This window comes from Orcinus orca, chromosome 19, assembly GCF_937001465.1.
Source record: "Orcinus orca chromosome 19, mOrcOrc1.1, whole genome shotgun sequence".
Classification (NCBI taxonomy): domain Eukaryota; kingdom Metazoa; phylum Chordata; class Mammalia; order Artiodactyla; family Delphinidae; genus Orcinus; species Orcinus orca.
This window is the reverse complement of record NC_064577.1, coordinates 38,795,513-38,810,521: the sequence shown is the minus strand read 5'-3', so window position 1 is coordinate 38,810,521 and position 15,009 is coordinate 38,795,513. Positions and strand designations below refer to the sequence as shown.

At 56.5% G+C, this 15,009-nt stretch overlaps 3 protein-coding genes and 1 long non-coding RNA gene across 12 annotated transcripts in view; 2 read left to right on the top strand and 2 right to left on the bottom strand.

Moving 5' to 3' along the window:
- The window catches only part of PLCD3 (phospholipase C delta 3), a 28,094-nt gene extending 27,282 nt beyond the window's left edge, over nt 1-812 (bottom strand). For 3 of the 5 annotated variants that reach the window (XR_007473581.1, XM_004285957.3, XM_033416901.2), the window contains exon 1: nt 483-812. Coding sequence is in view for 2 of the 5 variants with exons in the window: in XM_004285957.3 (XP_004286005.1) it covers nt 483-633 (151 nt within the window). In the remaining 3 variants the exon portion in view is untranslated. The remainder of the gene's footprint in view (nt 1-482) is intronic. The other 2 variants (XM_049702297.1, XM_033416902.2) reach the window with 2 other exon arrangements.
- Nucleotides 813-1,321: 509 nt separating this feature from the next.
- Nucleotides 1,322-8,708, top strand: ACBD4 (acyl-CoA binding domain containing 4). Of its 5 annotated transcripts, none has more exons than XM_033416907.2 (10): nt 2,486-2,633; nt 2,822-2,951; nt 3,209-3,329; nt 3,401-3,485; nt 3,766-3,886; nt 4,109-4,195; nt 4,517-4,587; nt 4,681-4,756; nt 5,477-5,616; nt 8,019-8,708. In XM_033416907.2, the coding sequence occupies exons 1-10, from the start codon at nt 2,544-2,546 to the stop codon at nt 8,124-8,126; spliced, it is 1,029 nt and encodes a 342-aa protein (XP_033272798.1). In that variant the 5' UTR covers nt 2,486-2,543; the 3' UTR covers nt 8,127-8,708. The 5 variants fall into 5 exon arrangements, with proteins under 5 accessions (XP_049558256.1, XP_012394601.1, XP_033272795.2 ...); XM_049702298.1 differs by having other exon boundaries at nt 2,487-2,633; nt 4,678-4,756; XM_049702299.1 differs by lacking the exon at nt 2,486-2,633 and adding an exon at nt 1,322-1,464 and having other exon boundaries at nt 4,517-4,756.
- LOC117198857 (uncharacterized) lies at nt 7,163-9,733 on the bottom strand. Its single transcript, XR_004480113.2, has 2 exons — nt 8,662-9,733; nt 7,163-8,175 (listed from the first exon to the last, which is right to left on the bottom strand). It is a non-coding gene; the product is annotated as an uncharacterized LOC117198857 (long non-coding RNA).
- A 2,951-nt stretch (nt 9,734-12,684) lies between these two features.
- On the top strand, nt 12,685-14,984 carry HEXIM1 (HEXIM P-TEFb complex subunit 1). Its single transcript, XM_012539146.3, has one exon. The coding sequence runs from the start codon at nt 13,338-13,340 to the stop codon at nt 14,379-14,381; it is 1,044 nt and encodes a 347-aa protein (XP_012394600.1). The 5' UTR covers nt 12,685-13,337; the 3' UTR covers nt 14,382-14,984.
- Nucleotides 14,985-15,009: the final 25 nt, after the last annotated feature.

Genomic DNA, 15,009 nt, shown 5'->3' with positions numbered 1-15,009 from the left:
GCTGCGTGGTCATAGACAAATTCCTGACTTTCTCTGAGTCAGTTTCCTCATCTGTGAAATGGGGATTATACCACCTGCCTCTCAGGAAGGTGAAGAAGATTGAAGGGCACCACATCTGTAACCACCCAGTGCTGGCCAGTGTCTGGGAGATGCTTGATAAACCATAGTTACTTTCCTTTCCCCCACTGACTTCCCTCAAATCTGAGAAGGCAACTCTGGCTTTCTGACCCGAAGGTAGGGCGCCTCCTGGTGGAAAACAAAAGCCATCCTGGGAGCCTCGCTCGGACCCCAGGACCTCGGGTGACCCCAGGTGCGACCTCCCCTCCCCCGCTGGAACGGTGCTGGTCTTCCATCCCTCGCCGGACTCCCCACAGCCCCATTGGGAAGCCCACCAACGGCTCGCCGGAACACCCCAACCCTCCCAGGCTGCGCCCCCGGGGCCCGTCCGCACCCACCCCGAGCCGCCCCAGCTGCTCACTGACCCATCTTCTTCAGCGCCCGCAGCCCGGGCCTCTTGTTGCCGCCGTCCTGGGGTGCGGGCGGGGACGGGAGCGCGACGGGCGCTGCGACCTGGGCCGGCACCGGGGGCTCCTCGCGCCGCCGATGGCGGCTCCTCCAGCGGCCGCACAGCATGGTCGCGGGGCCGGGGCCGGGCCCGGGGTCTGTGCGCGGTGTCGAGCGAAGAAACTTACCGGCGCCGTGAGGGAGTCGGGAGGAGGAGGTGTCGGGAGGAGGAGGTGTCGGGAGGAGGGAAAGAGGGAGGGACGAGGGTTAGGGAAGGAGGGACCCGGAGGGAGAGGGCGGGGCCAAGGATGGCGTGGGGAGGTGCGAGGGGGCGGCGAAGGGGGCGGTGACCCCAGGCGGGGAACCGTGCCCTAGAGGAAGTGTGGGGAGGGGGCCTGACCCGTGACCCCGAGTCTCCGCGTTAGGCCCCTGCTCCTGAGTCCGCCTCCCCATTCTCCGAGCGGTCCTGGGATCCCGGCCCTATCGGAGTCCTGAGCCCCCATGGTGCTGGGGGGAGGCATCGGAGGGAGCGACGGCCGCCCTCTGGCACAGACACCCTCTCCTTTCCCCGGACCCTGACTCAGTGTGGACTCAGGACCCCTCTCCACCCTCCTCCTCCCCGTCCCGCCTGAGGGCTCAGAAGGAAGCCAGACAGGGGATAGGGTCCGCGAGCCGGATCGTCCTGGGCCTAGGGTCCGCGGGCCCGGAAAGCCCCGGGAGCTTAGCCGGGCGGCAGGGCAGCCCGAACCGGAGGAGTGGGGGGTGGGGGGGAGTGGGAACTGACTGGAGGTGGGGAGGGAGGAAGGCTCTGGCCATGACGTCATAGGATTAACCCTCTCCTCGCCCGGCTAGTTGCCGTCCCCAAAGGGGTAGAAGACTCCAAGCTGACTGGTCTGGAGAGGATGGGGTGGCGCGAAGCCTGGAGACCCCGGCAGAATCTGTGGTTGGAGGCTTGGACAGGTTGGCACCCCCGCCGGGCCTTTGATCGTCCTCGGACGGCCACCGCACGCTGCGTAGATGTCCTTGGCATCAACTTGTGGATGAGCGTCGAGTGCGGGTTCCGGTGACCGTGTCATGCGTACACTTACTACATAAGAAACCACCTGCGTATTTGTGCGCGAGGGGTGGGATATGTGCGTCTTCTGCAGCAAGTGCCCTGGGTCGGGGGTGGAGGGCTGGGTGCACACCGCCACTCGGCGGCGGCCGGGAGTGTGTCATCCCAAAGATAAAGCTTAGTTTCTCAGGACCTAGATTTGCCACCTACTGCTCTACTCCATTTTCAGATATCCCGGACTCAGAGATTCCGTCCGTGCGGGCTGGCGTCTCCACACCTCTCTGGATATTCTTTCTAAATATTTAGTCTTCTCCTCTGTACTTTTGATCCTGCAATTCCTTCCTCCAGAAATGACCTTCCTCATTCTTCTCCTGGCTTACTCTTAAGGCTTCCAAAACTCAGCTCCAGTGTCCCTACTTTAGAACCCCTGACCTCAGAACATGATTCCCCCTTTTATCCCCAGCGCCTGTTAAGTGTCTGGAGAGCTGAGTTGCGTGGCTCGAATCTGGGGGACCTGGGTTCAGCTGACTAGCGGGTTTCCACCAGAGGGCGCGCAAGAGACAGCGTCATTTCACGGTGTCCACCAGGGGGCGCTTCCGCCTGCCTCTGGCGATCCAGGGTTGAGGAACCAACCCGCGGATTTGCCCCGCCTGATTGGGAGAGGCACCGCTAAACTATTTGCATAATCTCGAAAGGGCCGCGTTGAGTGGTCGAGGTGTAGAAGAAATCTGAAACGGGCTCTCTCATTGGCTTAAATTTTCCCCCTTGCTCCGCGTCCCCATCCGGGCCAGACCCGGCCAGGAGGTCAATCGGAAGCTTCCGACTAGTGGCGAGCGGGAACCCAGGTGTCCGGGCAGTGGGCGCTGAGGGTGAGTGCCGGGCGGCCGGGCAGCTGAGCCGGGGTATGGGGGGCCGGGGTGGGAGGATGTTTGCCCCGCCCTGTCTCCTCTCGGCTTGCGGGTTCTCCTGTCTAGGAGTTGGAGATATGCATCTAGAGAGGCACTTGCCACCTGTCTCTCCACCCACACACCGAGGTCCTCTCCACCCATCCTGGCCCCACCCACGCTGCCTTGGGGTAGGAAAAGGTGTCTCCTCAGTCGCAGCTTCTGACTTCCCAGGGTGTCTCACTCAGGCCTCTAAAGAGCTTAGTTTGCTCCTGGAAAATGGACCAGTGACTTACAGAGGCGTGTGCCAGGGAGGAGTTGGGGCGGGGGGCAGGTGGGGCGGGCTGGAGCCTGCTCACACACAGGTTTGTTCTTGCAGAGTCGCTCAAAAGTAGGGCCCCAAGGCTCAGAGCAGCTGGGTATGGGTACCGAAAATGAAAATCCAGAGCCGGACTGCCAGAAACAGTTCCAGGCCGCAGTAAGCGTCATTCAGAACCTGCCTAAGAACGGTGAGGGCATGGGGACCCGCATTTGGGGGTCAAGACGACTGGGGTCCGCCTCCCAGGAGGCTTTGATCCTGGCAGTTTTTACAGACAAGTCCCTGCCTGAGTTGTCCTGGGGGTCCCCTCTGCCACCTGCCCCTGTCCAGCTGCCCTGGTGGGACCTCTCGCCATCTCTGCCCTCCCCAAGGGTGGTTCTCCCCCCACCTCCATCCTCTTGGAGCTGGGAGTGATGCTTTCTCCCCCACTTCCCAACCCCTGCCCAGGCTCTTACCGCCCCTCCTATAAAGAGATGCTGCAATTCTACAGCTACTACAAGCAGGCTACCATGGGGCCCTGCCTGGTCCCCCAGCCTGGGTTCTGGGACCCTATTGGACGTTATAAATGGTGAGCCCCCCATCGGCTGGGCAAACAAGCCTCAGCTGTCAACCAGCATTTCACAGCCTTCTGTCCCCCAGGGATGCCTGGAACAGCCTGGGCAAGATGAGCAGGGAGCAGGCCATGTCCGCCTACGTCACTGAGATGAAGCTGGTGGCCCAGAGGGTAGGGAGAGGCTGCAGACTCCTCTCTGTGACCAAGCTCTCAGCCAGGTGGCCTGCCCCCCACCCTTCCAGTCTGACCCCCATTATGTTTCCTGCACGTTGATACCCCTATGGGAATTAACCACCTTCATGCTGTTCCCCCACCCCTGCCTGTCTCTGGTTCCTGACTGGGCACAAGGGGGAGAGGTATGACAGGGCAGAAGCAGGGTGGAGGCGGCCCAGCTCAAGGGGGCAGTGGTGGGAGGGGCCAGCCCTTCCCCATTAGACCCCCTCCTGCACAGGTGATCGACACGGTGCCCCTGGGCGAGGTGGCAGAGGACATGTTTGGTTACTTCGAGCCCCTGTACCAGGTGATCCCTGACATGCCGAGGCCCCCAGAGACCTTCCTGAAAAGGGTCACAGGTCAGGCCCCCAGGCTGGGAGCTCCACGAGTGCTGACTGAACTGTCTCGGGGGGCTGCTCAGTTGGAGGGGAGCCTGGGGGCAGAGGGCTCTAGGTGATGTCCCTGTAAGGACCGCAACCAGTGCCCCTGATGGGGTGGGTCTCAGGCAGAGTCCATGGCTAATTGGGGAGCAGGGGCCTGATGTCTTCCCAGCCCCACCTCTGGGTGTTGTGTCTCCGCAGGTTGGAAAGAGCAGGTGCTGAATGGAGATGCTGAGCCTGCCCCAGAGCCTCCCTGCCTTCCCAAGGAACCCGCACCCCCAAGCCCAGGTCAGTGCCTGGGCAGGAGGGGCAGAGGGCAAAACCCAGGCCGGAGGTGGGGGGGACCTCCAGGCAGGGTGGAGGGTAGCAGGTTAGGTGCCATGCTGTGCCTATCACGCCTCGTGCCCAGACACTGAGACCGCCTGTGTTCCCAGAGGCCAGGGGCAGGTTCTGGGATTCCTGTTCCAGGGCCCCACTCAGGGAGCCATCTGTGCCTCTTGTGGCAGTATCTCTAGTGTGCCCTGGACAGATGCCTCTGCCTAGATGCACCTCCCTCCCCTCCCTCCGTGGCCTCCCTCTTGTCACTAACCCTACTCATCCCCTTCTCAGAGTCCCAGCCACCCAGGGACCAGGACTCTGAGGTTTTCTGTGATTCCATGGAGCAGCTGGAGCCTGAGCTGGTGAGACCCACTCCCATTGCCTCCCCTTCCCTACCCCACTGGGCCCTAGCTGCTCCCACCACCCCCCTTGGACTTTGTGACTCTTCTCAGCAGGTTGGGGCAGAGCAGAGGGGCACCCTGGGAGGAGAGCTCAACACCAGAAACAGCACTGAGTCTCCTGCAAAGAAAGGTGAGCCCCTGACTGACCCTTCACCCCCTTCGGCCGTTCCCATGGTTCTGGTGCCCTGGGCCTTCCCCTGGCTGCCCTCGTGGGGAGAGGTGAAATCCAACGCTAGGCACTGGAGAGAGTGCCTAGCCTCTGCCCAGGAAGGGTTAAAGCCAGACACTGGCCTGGATGGGCAAAGTCACTGCCCGGCCTCCTCTCCAAGGGCCACCAGGAGTCTGTACTCTTGGCTGGCACTGAGGAAGGGCAGCTGGGGTAGAATTCCTAGACCAGCTGTCTCACCTACACCTACGTGGTCTTGAGAGTCATCCTCTCTCTCTGGGTCTCCCATTTGGGACTCTCTTAGGACAACGAGTTCTGCCCTGTCCCTTTCTAGAACTTCCAGTGTGCCACGTCCCATAAGGGGCACTTTCATAAATATTATCTCCTTTATTCCTCAGAGCGAGCAGCCCTGTGAGGGAGATGACATAATTTTCAGTTGACCAACGAGGCTTAGAGAAGTTACTGACTTGCCCAAAGTCACACAGCTAAGCGGTAGTCCTGCTGGGATTCAAACCCCTGGCAGCCCATTACTCAGCCACATGGATGGGCTTCACAAGACTCACACTTGGGACAAGGGATCACACTCTACTCTTATTCTCCCTGGACCTGCCCCAGCCTGCCACCACCCTGCCCCTAGCTGAGCTGCCTCCTGAGTCCCCTTCCCTGTGTGTCTGTGCACTGCAGGGAGATTGGAAAGCACCCTGCTGGGGCCCCAGGAATTGGACACATGGCTGGTGGGGACGGTTCGGGCGCTGCAGGAGAGCATGCGGGACGTCCAGGGGAGACTGCAGAGCCTGGAGAGCATGCCTGTCCCCCGCAAGCAGGTGAGCCCTGTCCGAAGGCCCAGGGCAAGGCTGGGGCAGCACTTTGAGGGTCTCTTTTCTGGACTCCTCATCCAGCCACTTCTGTCTTTGTCCCCACGTCTCTGCCTGCTCACACCTCTGCCTTCTCCAGAGAATGTTGTGGCTCGTGGCGCAGGCAAGGAAGTCAGGGGGTCTGTGGTAATGCTTCCAGCCTGGAACTGGGAGAGGCCCTCCTTTCCTGCTCTTATCTCCCTCTGCCTGAAGAGTAACTGAGGACAGATGGAATTCCAGCAGTTGGAGAGGCCAGAATGTGTCTGCTCTTTGCATTGGGGCTGGGGGGGGGTGTCCCTATTGCCCCTCAGTCAGGACTTCTGTTCCCAGATTTATTGTCTCGCCCTACCCAGATTCAGCCCTTGCATCCCTCACTCCCTTCTCTCAACTTCTAGGTCTGCTTACCCTTTACACCTCTGCTTCTGCAAAATAAATCACAGCGGCCATTTCTGGAACCCCAGTTGTGTGCCAAACACATTACCTGCATTATCTCATTTTATCCTCAAAACAAACCAGTGAAATAGGTTTTCTTTTCATTTCCCTTTTACTGATGAGGAGACTACAGCTCTGAGATGTTGAGTAACTTACCTGAGGGTACACAGCCTGAGAGCTGCTTTGAGGATTAGATGACATAATGCATGTAGGTGCTTCCGCAGTGCCCGGGGGGGGGGGGGGACTTCTCAAATGGGGTTCATTGTTAGTATTAGTATTAACGTTAAGTAATGGAGCTGGGAGTGGCCCTAGGTCTGTCTCCCACCAAAGCTGGCATCCACCGCTCACTATGAGTGAGTCTGTTCTTGCGAAGCCTGGAGTGGTGGGGGCAGGGGACAGCCGAGTTCCTGGATGCGGGGGAATCACTCACGTGACTCTTCACCCCCTTGGCACAGTGGGTGTCAGCCAGGTTGGCAGGAATTCCCTCAGATCCACAGCGGCTAACCTTTCAACACTCACCCCCCAGGGTTTTATTTATTGTTTACCTTTTACTAATTTTATATGCTGAAGATTTTAAAGGTTTCCACCCTGAGATACTTGGATTTGCATCTCTAAAAATAGGACATTCTACTACCTAGCAAAAACAAAATTTTATCACACACAGTAATTCCTTCATATCATCAAATACACAATCCACATTCAAATCCCCTTTTCCACCTTCCCTGTCTGTCCAGGCCAGGAGCCTCTGTTCTTAAGACTCTGTTAGTCTAGACTAGTCCCTCTTCCCTGCTACTGACTTGCGGATGAGACTGGATAGTGGTCCTGTAGAATGTTCCACTCTTGTGGTCTGTCTGATGACAGCCTCCTGGCTAGTTTACATGACCAGATTACATCAGAAGTGATGTTCTTTCTTTACATCAAGGGACACATATTTGGATGTCCTACCGTGAATGATTTTAGCGTGGACCACTAGCAGGGATGAAGGGGTGACAGTCTGTTCCCACCACTTGCAGCCAGGGAATGTCCAGTTCCCCATCAAGCCCATTTGACATACAGCTTTTGACAATTGATAGATACTCCTTGCCTGGATCAATAATTTATTTACTGGTTACAAAAAACAATGTTGACTTTTAAATTCTATTATTCCTTTAACATTTATTAGCTGTCATTTTTCTGTAGAGTTTCCCTGATCATCTAGGATTGCCCTGAAATACAGTGCCTTATGGAAGGCAGAATAAGTGCTTAATTCTTTCTCTTTAATTATCGATTTTTAGAGTAAGGAGTTGATTTAACAGCCACCTCAGTGGTGATAAATTTCCCCTTTCTCTTTGAGTATCATCATGAACTCATGGATTTTAAAGACTCAGTATTTCAGTCAACTGCAATCATCATTCTTTTTGATGCCCAGGCTGTCACAACTTTGGTGGGACCCTTTCAAGCTGGGTCCTATGTTCTGGTAATTTGACCTCATTAATCTTTAAAAGCTTCCTTGCTTCCTGGTACAAGACGTCTCACATTCAATTCTACCTTCCCTGCTCCAGACCTAAAATCTGCCACTTCTCCATTCAGCAGAGAATGGTATTTAGAAACTAAAATCTGAGCACCCAGGGTCCTCATTTGAAATATGTGGCATGTCCTTTACAATATGGGGTCTTCGGGCCACACCAACAGGGTCACTGCTTTGTGGCCCAGAGGAGACGCCTCGAAGCCAGTCTCTCCACTCAGCAGCCTCTCCAGCCTTCAGCCTTCTCGGCACCTTGGAGGAGGATATGGGAGGGAGTTAGGGCTCAACGTGTCAGGGACAAACTGGGAGCCCCAGTCCTCAGACTGGGGAGAGGGAGGCAGAAGCTCCCACCTGAGCTCTGAAAGCAGGTTGCGAAGGAGGGCCCAGCCTGTGCTGAGGCCCGGGCTGGCTCCTGACTCTCTCCCCTTGGCGGCAGAGGCCAAGGCCCGGCACTGGGCTCTCTGTTCCCACGCTGCTCTTCTTCCTCCTGTGGCCCTTCATCGTCCAGTGGCTCTTCCGACAGTTTCGGACCCAGAAGAGGTGACTCTCAATGGAGGAGTCTCTGCAGCCAACGGAGGAGACTTTGAGCCTTCCTAGAGTTTAAGAGAACGGCGTTAAACCCCGCTCCCACCCCCTTCCTGCCCCAATTAGTGTTTGCCTTGGCACCTCTCCCCTAATGGGGAGCCGGATAGGACTCCACTCTTCCTGCAGCTCCACAGAACTCCCCTCCTCTCACCCCCAACCACCTCAGGCTCCCTGGGGAGGCTGCACGTGTGGTGCACGTCCCCAGTTCAGGGTTGGCGGCTGATTCTGGGGCGGAGCTGCCGGGTCTCAGCCTCTGCCCTCCCCAGCCTCTGGGTCACCTGACTCCTTCCCCACTCTAGCCTCTCCCCGAGGAGGCTCAGCTCGTGGGCAAGTTGGGACTTGGGCCGGGGCCTGGAAGAATGATTGGCTGGGAGGCCTGACCGAGCTGGGGAAAGGCGGAGAGAGCTAACCCCGGGGGAGGGGAGTCTGCTCCGTTTTCCTGGCCGCCCTACCCCCACATATACTCAGGACGTCTTCACTAAACATTAACTTACAAAAGAGTGTTTCACTAAATAAAATAAAACCTTCATCTTCTGCCGTCTGGGCTGCCACGGATTGAGGCGGGAAGCGGGTCCGGGGCGCGCGAGCCTCAAGTCCCTTCCCTGCCCCCTCCCCCGCTGCCCGTGGACGGCCCCGAGAGGCCAGCGGGCGGCGTCCCAGAAGCATTTCCCAGCTACCCGGGCTAGTGGAGGCACCAGCCCAGGGTCTGGAACGGAGGCGGAGGAGATGCGCCGTGGTGGGGGCGGGGCCAAGGCCGTGGCCCCGCCCCCCGCCCCGTCGTGGCCGGGGGGAGGGAACCGGCGAGCTAGGGGTGGCGGGAGGAAAGGAGTGCGGCGGGGCCCGGGCACAGGCTCCGTCCACGCCCGAAGGGGAGGGCGGCTACTCCCTGCTCCGCGCGCCAGGCGTAGGGTCGGGGCCGACATCCCGGCCCCAGAGGTGCTCACTGCCCCCTTCCCCCTCCTCAGCTGCTCGCTCCCCGTTCCCCCTCCCGGTGACCTCTGCGCTCGGGCTTTCCCAGGGAACTTTCTGGAAGGCCAAGGCCGGCGGGAGCTTCGTTCCCGCCCCTCCCAGAGGAGTGGGGGCGGGGCCCTGCGCGGGAGCCCCGGTCGGGGTGGGCCCAGTGCCGGAGCGTGCAGAGACCTCCGGGGGTCGCTGGCTGCTGCAGACTGCTGGGGCTCCGAAATTTTGAGTTAACCCGTGTGTTAAGGATGGACAACTGGAGGGCAGTGGAAGAGGGACCAAATTGATGCTGGGGATGCAGGAGTCGGGCGGAAGCCAGCTCCACCAGTTGCACATACTAGCTGTGTGACCTGGGCAAGATTCTTAACTGCTCTGAGCCTGGGTTGCTTTGTGAGATAACGATGAAGATCTCTTCATCATAAGGCACTCCAGGGGTTTAAGTGACCAGGACAGGGGTTTCCCTGGTGGCACAGTGGTTAAGAATCCGCCTGCCAATGCAGGGGACAGAGGTTCGAGCCCTGGCGCGCCACAACTACTGAAGCCCGCGCGCCTAGAGCCCATGCTCTGCAATAACAGAAGACACTGCAATAAGCCCGCGCACCGCAACGAAGATCCAACGCAGCCAAAAATAAAAATAAAAAAATTTAAAAAATTAAAAATAAATGACCAGGACCTGTAAATGCCTAGCAAAGAGTTAAACCTCAGCTAATATCAAGGTGCGTGGCCTCCTTTCATAGAATTCTAGAGTTACGAACTATCAGTCTGGCCACCCCTCCCCTAATAGGGCAAATGAGTCCATATAGCTGAGCCCTGTCCAGTAGACTGAGGTTGGGCTCAGTTTACCTTCCAAATCCCCTGATTGAGGGTACCCAGGAGTCCTCAGGCGTCTGAAAATGGAACAATTTGGAAGTCTCTGACTCTCGGTCGAGTTCTCTGCAAAGACTCTTTTCCTCGGGGAGCTCCCAGTGTGAGGGGCAGCTCTTGCTCCCGGGAAGCCTCCTGTGTGACTGATGAAGCAGCACAGAGGAGGGGCAGGCTTTTCAGATAGACCTGAGTTCTTGGAAGCCCAGGGAAAACAGGCTAGGATGTTCAACCTCAAAACACCTGGATGTGCCTCAGGGTCACTCTTGCTTGCCTCTCCCTCTGGGCATACCCATCACCACTTCCCCACAGAACCACTCCTGAGTCCCCAGACAAGACCTGTCTTGGGATGAGATGCTTGCTCTTCATAGAATGCCCTACTTCATGCTACTCTGCCTGAAAATGCTTCGTCTTTCAGAGACAGCCAAGAAGTCACCTCCTGCATGAAACCTGTCCACAATTCTCAACTCCTAAGCAACTTGGCTCACAAGCTCCTACCAGGAGTTTCTTCACTTGCTTACTGTGGTTTGATGGCCTCGCTACACATTACCTGAGTAGCAAGGGTGACATTTTATTCACCATTGTGCCCTTCTATCCGATGTTTGCTAAGTGAAGAAGGGCCTGGGGTACTTCCCTGGTGGTCCAGTGGTTAAGACTCCCCGCTTCCACTGCAGGGGGCCAGGTTCGTTCCCTGGTTGGGGAACTGAGATCCCTTATGCTGTGTGGTGCAGCCAGAAAAAAAAAAAAAAAAAAGGTTGGGGGAGAGGGTAAAAAAGGAGAGAGAGAAAAAAGAAATAAGGACCTGAATTAGGCTGAAGTTGTTGGAGATGAAAAGGAACCAAATCTAGCGTTCTTACGAAAAAAAAGGAATTCTGTGTTTGTGACAGAAAGAAAAATGGCACGGGGTCACCCACAAAGACCTTCGCTTTAGCTGAAATTGCCACTCAATTGTCATGTGACCTTGGACAAGTCAATTTCTGAGATTTCTTATCTCTAAAATGGAGACAATAATCCCTACCTTGCCTAACTCACTGGGCTGTTGTGGTGGGGCAAATGGTTCTGTGTGTAAAAGAACGTTGTGCGGTGGAAAGCCGTTGCAATGTAATACACGGCAGCTGAGGAAGAAATAGTAAGAACAGTAAGAATAGAACGGGTCACTGTGCGTATGGCAAGTGGGAGAAACTGAGATTTCGGGGTGATTTTAGGCCTAAGTGAATTGGGCGGAGGGTTTGGGCTACTCCCGGCCCCTGTCCTTTGGGCGGGAGCTTGGAATCTGGAGAATTTTCACAAGGAGACTATGTCGCCGCCCCCCTCCACTCCGCCATGAATCTGTCCCACAGTTCTGGGCCAGAATCCCCCTGCCTCCATTTCTGGGCAAGGCTTCCTCCTTGCGGAAGCCTCTGGCTCTGCTTCCCTCCCGGTATTGCCCAGCGCCCACTGACAAGGAAGAGCCTCTGTGGCTGATTCCCCCTTCTCTCTCGACTAGCCAGGCTCGATTATTTCAACTCAGCATTAACTTCGAACCCCTCCCCCAACAAAGAGGCTCAGCAGCAGCCCTGGACTCTCCTGTCCGGGCTCGGGAAAATGTCCTGGTCGGTTCCCAACTGAAGAGACCAAGACGGCCCCAGAAGACCATTTTCTTCGATAGAAGCTGAGGCCCGGGGAGGGGGAGGAGGGGGCGAGGCCTTACAGGCCGGGTCTCGGGGGAGCCCAGGGCGCACACCCGGTGCTTCCCGGCCCAGGCGAGAGCCTCGGTCACGGCCCACCATTTTGCACTGGCCCCTGGGGCGGCGGTGGCCCAGAAGGACTACGCTGGGGCTGGGACTCGGCCACTTTCGGCCACGGGTCCCGAGACCAGTCCGAAGGCGGACATCAACCGGGACTCGAACCTGCTTTCTCATTTTCCGAGGCCTAGTCCGAGGTTGCTGCCCTAACGCAGTCACACTGTCCCTTTAAGGCGGCACTTTTTATTCTTCATTTGTTTACTTCTTCATGCGCTTTTTTAAACAAAAATGTGTTCACAATATCCTTCCGCAAACGTCAATCCCAGTCACTAACCACACACCCTAAAGACATTCCTATAATTTTAAGAATCGAGAATTATTAGCCATGGGCCAATATCTCTCTTTACAGAATTAAATCCTCGTTTACACTTTAGGGACTACTTTTTAGGAGTAAACCATTCTTGCTTTAGCTAACAAGTGTTTATGACCTTCAGAACCTTTCCGCTGAGGACAGAATACAATAGTAGCCTTTAGGACGCACCTTTTCATAAAAATATTCTGTGCGGGCCCTCATAGGCCATCGAATCTTCTCGTATTCCTGAAGCAGAATGGTATGGTCCAGAACCCGCCCCATCTTCTCTGCGATCGGCCTTCCTTCCTCGGCGAGACATGTGCCTCTTGACCAATGGGCGCTCACGTTTCTCTAGCGAGGGATAAACGATGGAAGGAGGTGGCCTGGAAGACGCCCCCGACGCGCCCTGGGATTGGCTACGTCGCACGGCGCGAGAGGACGGCGGGCCTGAAAGATGGGAACTACGACTCCCAGCTTCCTGCGATGGGGACCCCGTTACGCATGCGCATGGGCGGGGCGGACCGTCTTCTATATAAAAGGGGAGCAGAGGGCTGGGAGGCAGCAGTTGGAAGTTGGCAGGTGGAGAGGCAGGTTGGGAGGGGAAGTTGGGGGAGGAGGCGGAAGAGGAGCTGTCGGAGGGGGGGGGAGGGAGGGAGGAAAAAGAGGAGGAGGCGGAGGAGAACTGAGCTGAGCAGAGCATCGAGCCAAAGGGGAGATGAGTTTGTCTGTCCTCGGCTGAGGCTCCGGCCGGGCCTAGGGAAGTGGGAGCACGGGTTGGAGCGACACCCGTGGAAGTGGGAGGAGGAGGCTCTGGGACTTTAACCCCTTGTGGGCTCTGCGGCAGGGGATTTAACCCTTTGTGGATCCGGCCCCTCGGAGTCAGCGTCATCGGGTAGTTTTAACCCCTTCGGGGCTGGGTTTAGCCCGTTGGATTTAACCTAATCTCCTTGCCCACCAACTCCTTGATCGCGGGGGCGCTCTGCGGGGAGGCTTGAGGCCCACCCCCCCCTGCACAACACCTACTGTTCCTGCTGCTGCACCCCCTTGGACCCGCTAGCCGGCCGCGCTGTGGGCCCTTAACCCTTTACTGACTTGAGCGCCCCCAAATTGCAACTGGAGTTTGCTGACAGAAGGACTGGCTGAAGGCATCACTGCAGGAATTACAGACCGAAGAGGACTGTGCTGGACATTTTTGAAAGAAAAGAAAACCCTTTTTTCCTTAAGGACTTACAGCCAAAATTCTTCAAACTCCGAGAAGAGGATTCTATTAGCAATGGCCGAGCCACTCTTGTCAGAGTATCAGCACCAGCCTCAAACTAGCAACTGTACAGGTGCTGCTGCTGTCCATGAAGAGCCGAACTCTGATCGCCCCCCAGGCGCGGAGGAGCGGGTGCCCGAGGAGGACAGTAGGTGGCAATCGAGAGCGTCCCCCCAGTCGGGTGGCTCTCCGGGGCTGGGCGGGGAAGGGAGCCTGGAGCTCCAGCCGCCTCCCGTGCAGACCCAGGTCTGCCCAGAATCCAGCTGTCCGGAAGCGGGTGAGAAGGGCCAGAATGGGGACGACTTGTCCGCTGGCGGTTCCCCCCAGCCGGCGGCGGGAGGGGAACAGAGGCCGAAGGCCAACAAGTTGGGAGCTTCTACCGCAGGGGGCGAGGAGGCGTGGGGACAGCAGCAGAGACAGCTGGGCAAGAAAAAACATAGGAGACGCCCCTCCAAGAAGAAGCGGCATTGGAAACCGTACTACACGCTGACCTGGGAGGAGAAGAAAAAGTTCGATGAGAAACAGAGCCTGCGAGCTTCGAGGATTCGAGCCGAGATGTTCGCCAAGGGCCAGCCAGTGGCTCCCTATAACACCACGCAGTTCCTCATGGATGATCACGACCAGGAGGAGCCGGATCTTAAAACCGGCCTCTATCCCAAACGGGCCGCTGCCAAATCTGACGACACCAGCGATGAGGACTTTATGGAAGAAGCGGGCGAGGAGGATGGGGGCAGCGACGGGATGGGAGGAGACGGCAGCGAGTTTCTGCAGCGGGACTTCTCGGAGACCTACGAGCGGTACCACGCGGAGAGCCTGCAGAACATGAGCAAGCAGGAGCTCATCAAAGAGTACCTGGAGCTGGAGAAGTGCCTCTCGCGTATGGAGGACGAGAATAACCGGCTGCGGCTGGAAAGCAAGCGGCTGGGCGGCGACGACGCGCGGGTCCGGGAGCTGGAGCTGGAGCTAGACCGGCTGCGCGCCGAGAACCTCCAGCTGCTGACGGAGAACGAACTGCACCGGCAGCAGGAGCGAGCACCGCTGTCCAAGTTTGGAGACTAGACTGAAACTTTTGGGGGGGAGGGGGGCAAAGGGGACTTTTTACAGTGACGGAATGTAACATTATATACATGTGTATATAAGACAGTGGACCTTTTTATGACACATAATCAGAAAAGAAATCCCCCCTGGCTTTGGTTGGTTTGGTAAATTTAGCTATGATGTAGCTTGTGTGCTTTCTCCTGTTCTTTAATTATGTGAAACTGAAGGGTTGCTTTTCTTGTTTTCCTTTTTAGGAGTTTTTTTCTTTTTTAATGTGTAATTTGACCAAGTTATAAAGCATTTTTCTGTTAAAAATCCCCTCCTTAAATGGAGCTATAAGGTGGCCAAATCTGAGAACCATTCAATTCATTCTAGTTATAATAAATCTAATATTTGTAAATGTAATGTAGTTTCAGTGTGATTTCTAGAGCTAATTCAGAATAGTACTGATTTATGTGATTGCGTTTTTGGGGGGGGGGGTAAAGGAATCATCTAATTTGTCCATTTTCAAAAAACAATCTTTAATGGGAGAATTTTCAATTTGCCCAGTTTTCCCTTGAATGGGTTTTAGTGTGCTACAATATACAGTTCCGGCAAAATATAAAGATTTAATTATCTTCAGTACTTAAGTGTGCTTGTTTTCTAGTGC

Excerpts from the sequence above, each read along its gene's own strand:
- ACBD4 (XM_033416904.2), top strand. The coding sequence starts at position 2,484 with ATGTTTGCCCCGCCCTGTCTCCTCTCGGCTTGCGGGTTCTCCTGTCTA. Across the intron at positions 2,952-3,208 it reads TCAGAACCTGCCTAAGAACG|GCTCTTACCGCCCCTCCTAT; the intron begins GTGAGGGCATGG and ends ACCCCTGCCCAG. Across the intron at positions 4,757-5,476 it reads TGAGTCTCCTGCAAAGAAAG|GGAGATTGGAAAGCACCCTG; the intron begins GTGAGCCCCTGA and ends TGTGCACTGCAG.
- HEXIM1 (XM_012539146.3), top strand. The coding sequence starts at position 13,338 with ATGGCCGAGCCACTCTTGTCAGAGTATCAGCACCAGCCTCAAACTAGC.